Source organism: Castor canadensis, chromosome X (genome assembly GCF_047511655.1).
Source record: "Castor canadensis chromosome X, mCasCan1.hap1v2, whole genome shotgun sequence".
Lineage (NCBI taxonomy): Eukaryota > Metazoa > Chordata > Mammalia > Rodentia > Castoridae > Castor > Castor canadensis.
In genome coordinates, this window is record NC_133405.1 from 25,477,354 (window position 1) to 25,489,522 (window position 12,169).

At 35.9% G+C, this 12,169-nt stretch overlaps 1 protein-coding gene across 12 annotated transcripts in view; it reads left to right on the forward strand.

Moving 5' to 3' along the window:
* Smarca1 (SNF2 related chromatin remodeling ATPase 1) overlaps positions 1-12,169 on the forward strand; it is a 630,075-nt gene that overhangs the window by 17,618 nt on the left and 600,288 nt on the right. For 9 of the 12 annotated variants that reach the window (XR_012444561.1, XR_012444562.1, XM_074063783.1 and 6 more), the window contains 6 exons: positions 1,447-1,515; positions 4,432-4,541; positions 5,917-6,143; positions 7,127-7,248; positions 9,774-9,809; positions 10,712-10,864. Coding sequence is in view for 10 of the 12 variants with exons in the window: in XM_074063783.1 (XP_073919884.1) it covers positions 1,447-1,515; positions 4,432-4,541; positions 5,917-6,143; positions 7,127-7,248; positions 9,774-9,809; positions 10,712-10,864 (717 nt within the window). In the remaining 2 variants the exon portion in view is untranslated. The remainder of the gene's footprint in view (positions 1-1,446; positions 1,516-4,431; positions 4,542-5,916; positions 6,144-7,126; positions 7,249-9,773; positions 9,810-10,711; positions 10,865-12,169) is intronic. The other 3 variants (XM_074063787.1, XM_074063779.1, XM_074063782.1) reach the window with 1 other exon arrangement.

Consider the following 12,169-nt stretch of genomic DNA (forward strand, 5'->3'; position numbering starts at 1 on the left):
TGTAAAGGGGGATACATTGTGATATTTACATATGTGCTTACAATATTTCTTTGTTAGATTTACCCCCTCTATCATTCTCCCTCTTCCCCTCTCCCCTGTTTTAGAACAATTTCAACAGGTGTCTTTCTTCTATTTTCATAATATGGATACAAAATATATCCACTACATTCACCCCCATTCCCCCTTTCCTTGTGCCCTACTACCTCTTTCTAGTACCCATCCCTGGAAAAGACCTACTTTTCTTTCCTGCCCTTCATTTTTTAAAGTGTATATTGATAGTTCAGGGGTTTTGACCTTGGTATTTTAGGCCTGTATATATTGTGCTTTAATCAAATTAACTCTCTCCCCCTCTGTTACTTACTGTTGAGTATTTCTGAGATGGGTTCCCGCAAACTATTTGCCTGGGATAGCTTCAAACTGTGATCCTCCTAATCTCTGTCTCCTGAGTAGTTAGGATTACAGGTGTGAGCCACCAGTGCCTGGTGGGATTCAAATTTTGGTAGCTGTTCCAGTATTTTACCTATTACAGAAGTAGATAAAACTGGTCATTCATAGTACATTTTTTTATGGTACTGGGGATTTAACCCAGGGCCTCACACATGCTAGACAAGTGTTCTACGGCTCAGCTACATCCCCAGCCATATATATTTTTTGTCTTTTTTTTCCTTTATTGTTGTGCGGGGGGGGGAGTACATTGTGACATTTATGAAAGTTCTTACAATGTATCAAATATATCATACTTGAATTCACCTCCTCCATCATTCTCCTTTATCTCCCCCTTCCCATTCCTGGAATGGTTTCAACAGGAATCATTTTTGCATTTACATACATGTGTGTACATTTTTTATACCATATTCACCCTCCTAGCCTCTTTCCCTGCTACCTCTCCCCTCCTACTGGTACCAGTAGTACCCTGGGTAGAACCTGTTCTGCCCTCCTGTTCTCTGATTTTGTTGAAGAAAAAAGAAAAAAAGAAAGAAATGAAATTTTTTGTTTGGTTAAAGGTAGCTACACAGGGAGTGTCTATGTATATATGTTATGGTATTTCCATGTATATCTATTTTATAACCCGAATTGGTTTATCTCCTCTAATTTTTTTCATTTTACCCTAGTGCCTTTTTAATGGTGATTTCAGCTGGTTTAGGATTTCCATATTCATTCTTGTATAGAGAGTGTATCAACCATATTCAAGTCCTTAGTTTCCTTCTTTTACCCTGCCCCTCATATATGTGACCTCTCCTTAGTGTGACCACTGTTTCATAATATTGCTGTGTTTGTATTAGGTCTGTATTCCACATATAACAGAGAACATGCATCCAGCCCCATATTTTTGAAAGTATTTTGAAAATGGATTATTTCTATATTAGCTGCATAAGAATTGCTAGAATATTGAGTTTATTTTGTCAAAACCTCTGTACTTATTGTAGAATTTTCACTCCTCCACAGGACTTTGATTCTTGGTTTGACACTAAAAATTGCCTTGGTGACCAAAAACTTGTGGAAAGACTTCATACAGTAAGTAATAGCAGAAAAGAAAATTTAATTATGAAATATGTACATAACTGAACCAGAAAACAATCTGTTTGAACTTGTGGGTTTACCTCTTGCCTCAGTCTTACTGCTCCCTCCATAGCCTTTCTGACCAACCTCTCAGTCAGCCAACTCTGCCATATTCTCAGCCTCTCTGTAGAATAGCTTTCTTCCCTTGGTCTTGCCCATCATATTGTGGTCCTCTTTAGTAGAGGCTGGTACTCTCCACAGCCCACAGGTTCTATGGATGGCATTAGTATTCTTGATCCTGAAGGTTCCATCCTCTACCCATTCTCTTCTTTATCGTCTATTTATCCCCAGCGACACCTTCACATTCATTGAACACTCTTCCATTTTTTGAAAATAACTTCTTACGTCCTTCTAGGTCTTTTCACTCATGTTACTTCTTCTGAATTTGTTCTGTTACCTTACAGAGCTCTCCATTCTCCAGACCCTTGATTTATCTACCAATAAGCCAGTTTTCCTTCATTTGAACCACTGTTTGGTCAGTACTACATACTCCTTTACTTCTTTGTTCTCCTACCATTCTTGCCCTGGAATAATGTAACTGCACCTGTCTTCTGGGTTTAATTCTGCTGATACCCCTTATTAGCAAAGTGATTTTCCTTGTAGTGGGCCTGCTCAATACTGGAAAGGAAAATTTTTCAACTCTACAGGTTAGAACTACTTTTATTTCATATTATTTAACATAAGCTGGATTATCATGATACTGGTGTTCCTTCAACATGGCCTTCTACAGCCTTCTTTCCCATTTCGTATAATACCTATTTCAGACCTTCATCAGTCTCCTTGAGACTTCTGTCCCTGGTATCTCCTGCCCTCCGCCTCTCTCAGTAGGTAACATCACATCATTCTCTTCTCAAAGAGAAAATAGAAGCCATTAGGTAGGAACTCCTGCAAACAAGGATGTCTGTATGTGTGTTAACCTTCTGTCTGAGTAGAAAAGTTATCCTTTCTCTGGTCATTGGCTAATTCTTCCATGTGAATACTGAATCTTATCACTTCCTGTTTCTTTAAGGACTTTTGTCCATGATTTTTTTGTGGTACTAGGGATTCAACTCAGGGCCTCATGGCTTGCTAGGCAAGCACTCTACACCTGAACTATGCCACCAGTTCTACCTTCCCTTCTTTTTTTGGTGATACTGTGGTTTGAACTCAGGGCCTTGTGCTTAGTTGGTAGCCACTGAGCCACTTGAGCCACATCCTCAGCCCTTTTGCGGTTTTTCAAATATGGTCTTGCATTTATGTCCAGGTGTTCCTGGTCCATAATCTTCCTACTTATACTTCCCACATAGCTGGGATGATAGGGGTGCACTGCCACACCCTGCTTTTATTGGTTGAGATAGGGTTTTGTGAACTTTCTGCCAGGTCCGGCCTCAAACTGCCATCCTCCTGATCTCCACCTCCCAAGTAGCTAGGATTACAGGCATGAGCCACAGCACCTGGTCTATCCTTTTAATTCACTATTTTTTTTACCTTTCCCACCATATTGATTCTTTTGTCTCAACACACAAACATGCTCAGGTATCTATCTTATTAAATTCAAGCCTAGTGTTACCAAGCTATGTCCATTTTGCTTGCTGCACAGTATGGCAGTCACTGAAGCAATGAGTTTTGCAGAAAGGAGAGTTATTCACAAGGCAGCCAAGCATGGAGGTGGGAGACTCCAGCCTCAAATCCGCCTCCTTTAAGAACAGGCTTAAACAAGCAGGATGACTTGAGGTGTGTGGAAAAGTGATGGGAGGTGAAGTAATCAGTGGTTTGTACATGCATGATCAATTTTTGTGACTCTTCATGGGACACATGTTCAGAAAATGGTGACATTAGCATTATCTGAGGGCAGAGTTTTTGACCTTTGAGGAGGCTCAAGTGAAGAGCGTGTGGTTTTGACAAAAACGGACATCAAGTTCCTGAAAAGTAATCTAGGTAATCATTATTATGAGAGGTCAGAGGTATTATCTATAGCAAAGCTAGTGAGAGACTAATATAGCTTAGCCGTGTGACCTCCAGAATTTTTAAAGTCAGTAAGAGCAAGTACCTAATGAGGACCACAGGGACTTAGAGTCAGAGAAGTAAAAAGTACAAGGGTTGGTTAGTATATGTGAGACGAGGCTAGCTGTGTCTGTTGGCTGATAATTATCAAAGTTATGATTCTGTCCTTCTATGGAATCTTGTGGACTGAGGTCTTGTTCTTTTAATGATTCTGTTCCTGAGAATGACTCTTAGGTCCTTAAGAGATGCTCTAAGCTGCCAAAGATACATATTTACAATTTTAACCAGCCCCGTTTTAGTAAATGTCCTGCCAGTGTGCTGTGGCCCATTCAAGGGTCCAGTTTTTCCAGTCCACCCCTACACACATAAACATAACACTTCTACCTCAACATTGTGCCTCTAATTTTGATTATGTTTTCTTCCTTTGACAGCCAAGCTTCTTGAAAGAGTAGCTTACCTCTCCATCTCTACTACCTCCCTAACCTGCTGTTCATTCTCGAATCCATTGACCACTGGCTTTTATCCATTCCATGCAAATGAAACTTATCTCACATGGTCTTCAATAACTTTCTAGTTGCTGAATTCAGGGTAGTTTTTAATATGTTTTATGCCATCAAATCATGAATGCCTAAGTTACACCTCCTATTTTGTGGGGTGATTGAATTGAGCCTAGGGTCTCATGGATACTAAGCACATGTTCTTCCACTGATCTATAATCCTATACCCCCATTTTGATTTTTGAGGTGGTTATTTACTGAGAAACTTGGTAACTGATGTTGGTCAGATTATGCAGTACAAAGTAAATTTTACATTTGGGTATTGTTAATGAAATGCACAGTTTGAACATTAAATGTTTTATACACTTTTATAAAAACTATCACTTTTTAGGTTTTAAAACCCTTTTTGTTACGTCGTATAAAAACTGATGTAGAAAAGAGTCTGCCTCCTAAGAAGGAAATAAAGATTTATTTGGGACTGAGTAAGATGCAACGAGAATGGTGAGCTATTTTATTTCTATTAGCAATTACTGGTATAAACTAGCTTACTAAAAGTTAACTTTGTACTTGTATCATTATATCTTTGGTTCAAAAATTACATTTTATGTAATATTTTATTAGAGAACTGATAAGTATTTAACTTCTGGAAAAGAGTAGAAGTTTTGGACTCTAGATCTGTGTTTGAATTCCATGCATTGCCTTTTCATAGCTATTTTATTGGGCAAGTTACATAACCTTATTTTCCTTTCTGTCAAATACTCATACTTACCTCATGAGGATGATGTTAGAATTAAAGGGGATAATGTCATTGATACACTTGTTAGTTACTCTTCCCTTTTCCATCAGTGAAAATAGTAATAAGCATAATAATAATGACAAAGATGAAAACTCCGGTGATTGTGGATGTTACAAAAATAGAAGCTTGAATGGTTTGATAAATATAAGCAAAGCAAGAATTGACAAGAGAAGTCACAAGGAAACATGAGTAGAACTTGCTAATATAATCTGCTAAAAGAAGCAAAATGTTGCTTGTATAAATAAAATTGGATCATATATAAAATATATAATGATTTCTCTGTAGAATAGAGGTTAAGAGTACATTCCGTGAACTCAGACATAAGACCAAACTTTGCTTTTGCTCTTTGCTATGGCCCTGAGTAAGTTGTTTAACTTCTCTTACCTGCCTGAATTTTCATCTGTAAAGTGAGGATGTTGTTGTGAAGATTGAGTGGGGTGATTCTTGCAAAGCCCTTGAAGTAATACTTGGTACACTCAGTACAAGTCAGTTATTATTATAATTAAATACTATTTTTGATTAGGTGTATTACATAGGTCTTTTTTTGCCTGAGTGAAATTCTAGCAAAGGTAATGAAAAATGTTTATAGGATCAGAAAAAAATGACCTGTGAAGATAGGTGTAACAAATTGAGATTGCTTTTAGCTCAAACATGTTTTTAGCTCAAACAAGTAAAAGTTGGATGCCAACTCTCAGTGAATATTGTAGTTATTGGATAGTTATCAGATATAATTCTCTGAATAATTATCAGCTGATGACAGTTTCTAATAATGGATAAAGCAGGAGGAAACAGGCCTGTAAGCAGTTTGCAAATTAAAATGTTCAAACCTTTATTAGCTTCTTGGTTTTGCTGATCAGATTTAATTTCAAATCAAATCTTTTTTTTTAAATTGGTGCTGAGGATCAAACCTGGAGTTTTGTGCTTGCTATGCATATGCTCTACCACTGAGCTATATTTCTAGCTCTCAAATCAAATCTTTATGCTCATCTTGTTTGTTCCTGTGTAGGAATCTAATCTGATTGGCAAATGAACATTTCTTTATGGCAATAATTGATGATTAATTATAGTTTAAATTTGTAGGTATACAAAAATCCTGATGAAAGATATCGATGTTTTAAACTCTGCTGGCAAGATGGACAAGATGCGACTCTTAAACATTCTGATGCAGCTTCGAAAGTGTTGCAATCATCCCTACCTGTTTGATGGTGCTGAGCCTGGTCCACCTTACACCACAGATGAGCATATTGTTAGCAACAGTGGTAAAATGGTAGTTCTGGATAAACTGTTGGCCAGACTCAAAGAACAGGGTGAGGAATGAAATTTTAAATTAGCGTGGAAATAAATTCATAATAATGATTTGTATCTGAATAAAATTTTCTATCTTCATTCATCCACTCATCCATACACAATGATGTGTTAGCAGACACCATTGAGTATTTACTGTTGGCCAGGAATTGTCCTATAGGTGGGGTGTACAAAGTTAACGGTTTCATTTTGGAGAAACTCACAGGGTAGTGAGGAGGAATAGTTGAAATTCATTGTGATAAGTGCTATGTTAGGTTGAGAAACTGGGAGTTGGGAAGGGCTTCACAGAGATGTTTGAGATGAGTGCTAGAGAATGTGTAGGAGTGGGCCATTGGAAAAAGGAGGGGAAATGTTTTCTAGAGCAATGAAACTGAAGTGTGAAAGAAGGGAACGGGGCAGGGGAGTTTATGTGATGGAGTGGGAGTTGGTGAATCTGGTAACATGATGGGACCAAATTATGGGAGGTCTTCTAAGTCATATTTTGAGGAGTTCATACTTTCATTTTGAAGATAGAGGGAGAATCATAGATGATTTACCTGTGGCAAGAGACATGATCAGAGTTGTATGTTAGGAAGGCAATCTTGGAAGCAGTACAGGGGAAACTAAGAATGAGAGATTAAGAGACTGGCTGGGAGACTATTGCTGTATTTCAGTGAGAGATCATGTGGACTTATCACTTACTTTTAGGACAAAGTAAAGGCAGAATTTAAGTTATTTCAGGGTGTGTGGAGGATTTTTGAAGACCTTAAAAAATAAAATAATTTTGTTTAGCATCCTTTCATTGTATGTGTGTGTTATGTATGTGTAGTGAAGTGTTCATGTGCTATAAATTTATATTGTATATAATGTTTAATTTTGTTTTTGTAAATCTCAAGTTTCTTAAAAATTATTAGCATATATTAATTGTACAAAATAATGTATTTTGTTATATCTTTTCATATTTTATACAAGTTGTATAACTTGCATTTCTGGTGAAATGTTTTAGGTTCAAGGGTTCTCATTTTTAGCCAGATGACTCGCTTGCTGGATATTTTGGAGGATTATTGTATGTGGCGTGGTTATGAGTATTGTCGACTGGATGGACAAACCCCACATGAAGAAAGAGAGGTAAGGAAGAGAAAATAAAACAAGACTTGAAAAATCAGAGTTCAGTTAAGCAATGTTTTTCATCATTAGGAAGTTTTGAGCTTTAGCCTTTTCTTTAGCTAAGGTGCATTGAATTTCTCACTACCATCACTCTCTTTCTTCCATCTTCAGTTTGACTTCCAGTCTGCTGACTTTACAAATCATTCTGTTCAAGGTCTTCTCTTCAAAGACAAGCTTATCTAAAGAAAGTAAATGATTCCATCCTTATCTCCTCTAACCACTACTATCTAGGGCTCTTGATTGCTGTTTCTCAACTTACTCTCTGACCTCTGAATCTTTGTCATTTTCTTTCTTTATTTTTTTTCCTCTTATAGTAGACCCTTGCCATTCGTGGAGTTTGATGGTGGAGATTTTGCTGGTTTATGAGCAATCTGAAAGACTGACAGAGTATAGTAATCTGTAAAGTGAATAATGTTGGTTTTATAGAACTTTTGTAAAAAAATAAGTATGGTCACATAGGTGTAGGTGCTTACCATGTATTTTGGATCTTGGGAATACTACATTTTGCTGTATAGGAATGAGTTACTTAGTAAGCCTCCCTAGCATCCAGTATCTTTCTCAAATTTGCAAAATCTTGTAAGTCTTTAGATTATGTGTCACACATGGCATGGGTCTAATGCATTTTAAACCTATTAAAGCACTGTTTTAGAAGGCTTTGCTAATTTATCTTCTATTGTCTGTGATCCTTCAGGGCTCTGTCTTTGGCTTCTGTTTTAATCTGTGCTCATGCTCTTGGCAAAAAGGTCATGATTTTACAAAACCACTGAACTTGGTTTCAGAAGACCTGAGTTTTAATACCAATACCACCACTTTGTAGTGTGTGCAAGCCATTTAATTCTCTGAGCCTCAGTATCTTTAATAGTATAATAAAAATTAAATTAGCACAGCTAGAATTTTATTTCTAACAATGTTGTGAAAATCAGTGCATATAGTAGGAATAGATTTAAACTGCCTAGTGCAGTATGTACCACGTACCGTGACATTGCATACAGATCTATCTCTCAGCTTTAGGGACCCTTCTCAGGCTGCAAGGACCCTCAGCCCATGTTCCTCTCCTTCCATAGACAGTGCACTCTGTCTTTGTGCACACCCTGAAGTCTGGCTGTAGCATATGATAGTGTTTGCAGCACCACATAGGCCCTTTTAATATTAAGGGGTTTTTTTGCTGCCCACTGTAGAAAAATAGTTTTGATAACATTTATCCACATGGGATATTTCAAAGCTTACATCGTACCCTACCCTGTAGCTTTTTAAAATTCTCTCTAAGATGGTAACTTGAAGATTCACTGTTTTTTTTTCCTGATTTATTCCTCAGAACCAGCTTCTCCAAATCTACATTAATCATAACCTGTCTAATAAATCTAGCATGACCCTTCTTGCTTGAATGATGAGGATACCAAGGTAGAATAGTATGGACTTTCTGACCTTATATATTCATTTTGCACTTCTAACTGATCTCTTTGCTCGTTATCTATTTATGTCCGAATTCTTCTGGTTTTAAAAATTTCAAATAATGTTTTACCTTTGGAGCCTTCATTTTTTTTCTTGGAAATGCCCTAATTTCCCATTATGCTGTTGTCCATACCGTCATTTCATCTGTTTTCCCAATAGGAAGGTGAAGATCACATTTCATTCCTTACTCTGATTATGTGCCAGCTGCAAAGGAAAAAAAATTTCTCATTAGTTTTCGGATTTGCCCTTTCTTCATTACTACAGCTAAATTCAGCTAGCTAGCCCTCTGGGTGTCCTCTGACTTAATTGGCCTCCTCACTTTTATAGAAAGAGGAACTAACATTTGTCAAGATACTACTATAAGCTAGGCAAAAAAGTTCCAATTGAATTCTCCCAGCGGCCTGTGTAAAGTATTGATACAATTTTCTCCATGTGAAACTGTGTCTCAGAGAGGTTAAATGCTTGCCCAGGATCACAGATGTAATAAATGGTTGAGCTGTGATTCACTGCTAGGTTTTTGCTATTTCCTGTACACCAAAGTGCCTCTCACTACACCATGCTGCTTTCTTTATTGTCCCTTCTACATGCTCTACTGACTGTGGCAGTGGGAGTCACCTTTTCTGCCTAGAACTTTAAGCATGCCAGTCCATTCCTTTAAAAAGGCTAATTTCCTGCATTTTGTGGTTATATAAGCAATACATGAATGCCGAAGGAAATTTGGAAGATGAAGTATTTCTGGACAATCTTTATGAATATATAATATATAAGTAAATGATATCATGCTATATGTTTGTGTGCTGTATATAAAGTTCAGTATCCTGATACTTTTTATTCAACATTATATTGTACTATACTTTAAAAAGTACCATTAAAAGTGGTCTTAGAGTAATATTTTATCATAAGGAAGTACTAGAAATAACTTACCCCTTGTTGTTGATCATTTAGGTTGTTTCCAATTTTTCACTAATATAAATAATGCTACAGTGAAAGTCCTTATACATAAATCTTGTGCACATCTCTGATTATTTCCTTAGGATAAATTCCTAGAAGTGGAATTACTGGGTCAGAGGGTATGAACATTTTTAAGGCTCTTGATGCATATTGCCAAATTGCTTTCCAGAAAGGTTGTACCAATTTACACTCCCAGCAGCAATGTATGAGAGTGCCCGTCTCACCGTCCCCTCGTCAACATTGAGTATTATCATTTTTTAATCTTCAAAAACGTATTATGTTGTTTTAGTTTGCATTTATTTGATAACTATTGAGATTGAACATTATTCTTTTATTATCCCATTTGTGTTTGTTCTGTGAATTGTTTGTTCTCCCTTTCCTTATTTTTCTATTGGATTATTAGTGTTTTTTTCTGATTAATTTGCATGAGATCTTTATATAAAAGGATAGTCACATCACATTAATTTTTAATATTTCTGGAACTGTCTTTCTAATTTTCCTTGATTTACCCATTTGTTCCTTCACATCATACTAATATAAACCTTATCTAATGCTCTCATTTACAGTTCTAAGCTTTTTCTCTCCTGATTGATCTTAGCTATACTTTCCTTCATCAATCTTTTGGAACGAAGTTGAGATTTCTGACATTTTACCCTTCCTCAGATATATTTCAGCTGTCAATCAATTAGGACATTTGTACTATTATTGTTTTGAAAGAATGTAAATGAATTATTACTTGCATAGTTGCAATTGTTTATGTTATTCTTCAAAGTGTTTCTCTATTGCTATAAGCTTTTAAAGGTTAGGAATTTAATTTACTATGTGTTCCTACAGCCATTCACACAGTAGAATACATAGAAAGATATTTTTGAAGATGAAGAATATTATAAAGTATGTTTAGAAATAATATGTATAAAGTGTATAAATATTTTCTATATGCATGTTAAAAACTTTATTTGTAAGATTGGTAATGTAATTTGGTCTTTTCTCCTTTTTTATATTCCTTTGTCAATTAAAAAAGGAAGCAATAGATGCCTTTAATGCTCCTCACAGTGGCAAATTCATCTTTATGCTGAGTACCAGGGCTGGAGGACTTGGAATTAACTTGGCAAGTGCCGACGTGGTTATCCTATATGATTCAGACTGGAATCCACAGGTTGATCTACAAGCTATGGTTAGTAATCCTTAATAATGTCAGGAAATTATCACAGCTCAGAATTGTTCTTTATATAGCACAAAGGTAATTTATGATGAAAGGGTTACAATTTTGGTTTTGTAGAAATTAGAGTAGGTTATCTTGGAATTTAAAATTGTTGTGCTAATTTAAAACAAAAGAAATAGGAATAAACATTTCCTAAATATAACCATAGCATTTACGTGTCAGGTTTGGCTTTTACCATGAAACGGAAATGTCAGTCTTTTCTTATTCTTGAGGATTGAAGAGGACACATGTATCTGTTTTAATGAAAAGATGAAAAGGGCTAGAAATCAGTCTCTCATCATTATTCTGTTAACAACTAAATCTATTAAAATCCTTAGTCCTAAAATTGGGAGAGATCAGATTTTAACTTTTGCTATTGGAGAGAGAAGGTAAAATTGTAGGAAAGAAATAATGTATTGTCAGGAAAACATTTGCTCCTTAAGGACACCATCTGAAAAAAAATGTAATGTAAAATTCAGGAAGCTATTCTCTTACCTTTATCATGACATAAAAGCAACACCCTTGACATTTTGGTGTCGTTCACTGAGCTAAAGCTATAAATTCTTTAATGTAGCTTTCATTTCAAGATAAAGAAATATAATTTCAGAAGTAAAATGGTGCAAATTTGCTATGCGTTCAAAATCACAACAAATAATAGGACAATTAACCATTTTTTGAAACAATGAAAAGTCAAATGCTAATGAGGCATAATTTAGAAGTCATTCCTTTTATAATAGAGAATTAAGAGAAATTGGCCATTGGGATATTTTAAAATCGATATGCTTTGACCTAATTATTACTACTTTAGCATTGTATTGATATAACTGACATAACTAAGTAGGAGTAAACTCCAGTAAGTTACAGTGTTACCGAGCTGGAAAACCTAATGGTGATAGCCATTTTCTTGTAAGTATTATGAGTACCTTGGTTTTTCATGACTTATTAGTTGGAGTTTAAAACTTTAAATAGGTGTAGGGTATTGCATTCTCTTTTAATGTGTTTTATTGAAATTTTGTTACAAGGCTCTAGTATTTTTATATTTAGTACAAAGGCTATTTGGGGCCTTGTTTCTTTGATCCTTGCCCCTACCCCCCCATCTATTTGCTCTGTTAGTTTCTGTGTTTTAAAAATATTCTCCCTAGATGTCTTTATGTTACCAGAAGTTACCACCTGTCACTTTTGCCAACTATTAACCATAGGACCAACTCTAGACCAGTGTATAGTAAGGGTATTAATATTCCATTAATTTTATGACCCTTTGCTGTGTGTCCCTCAATT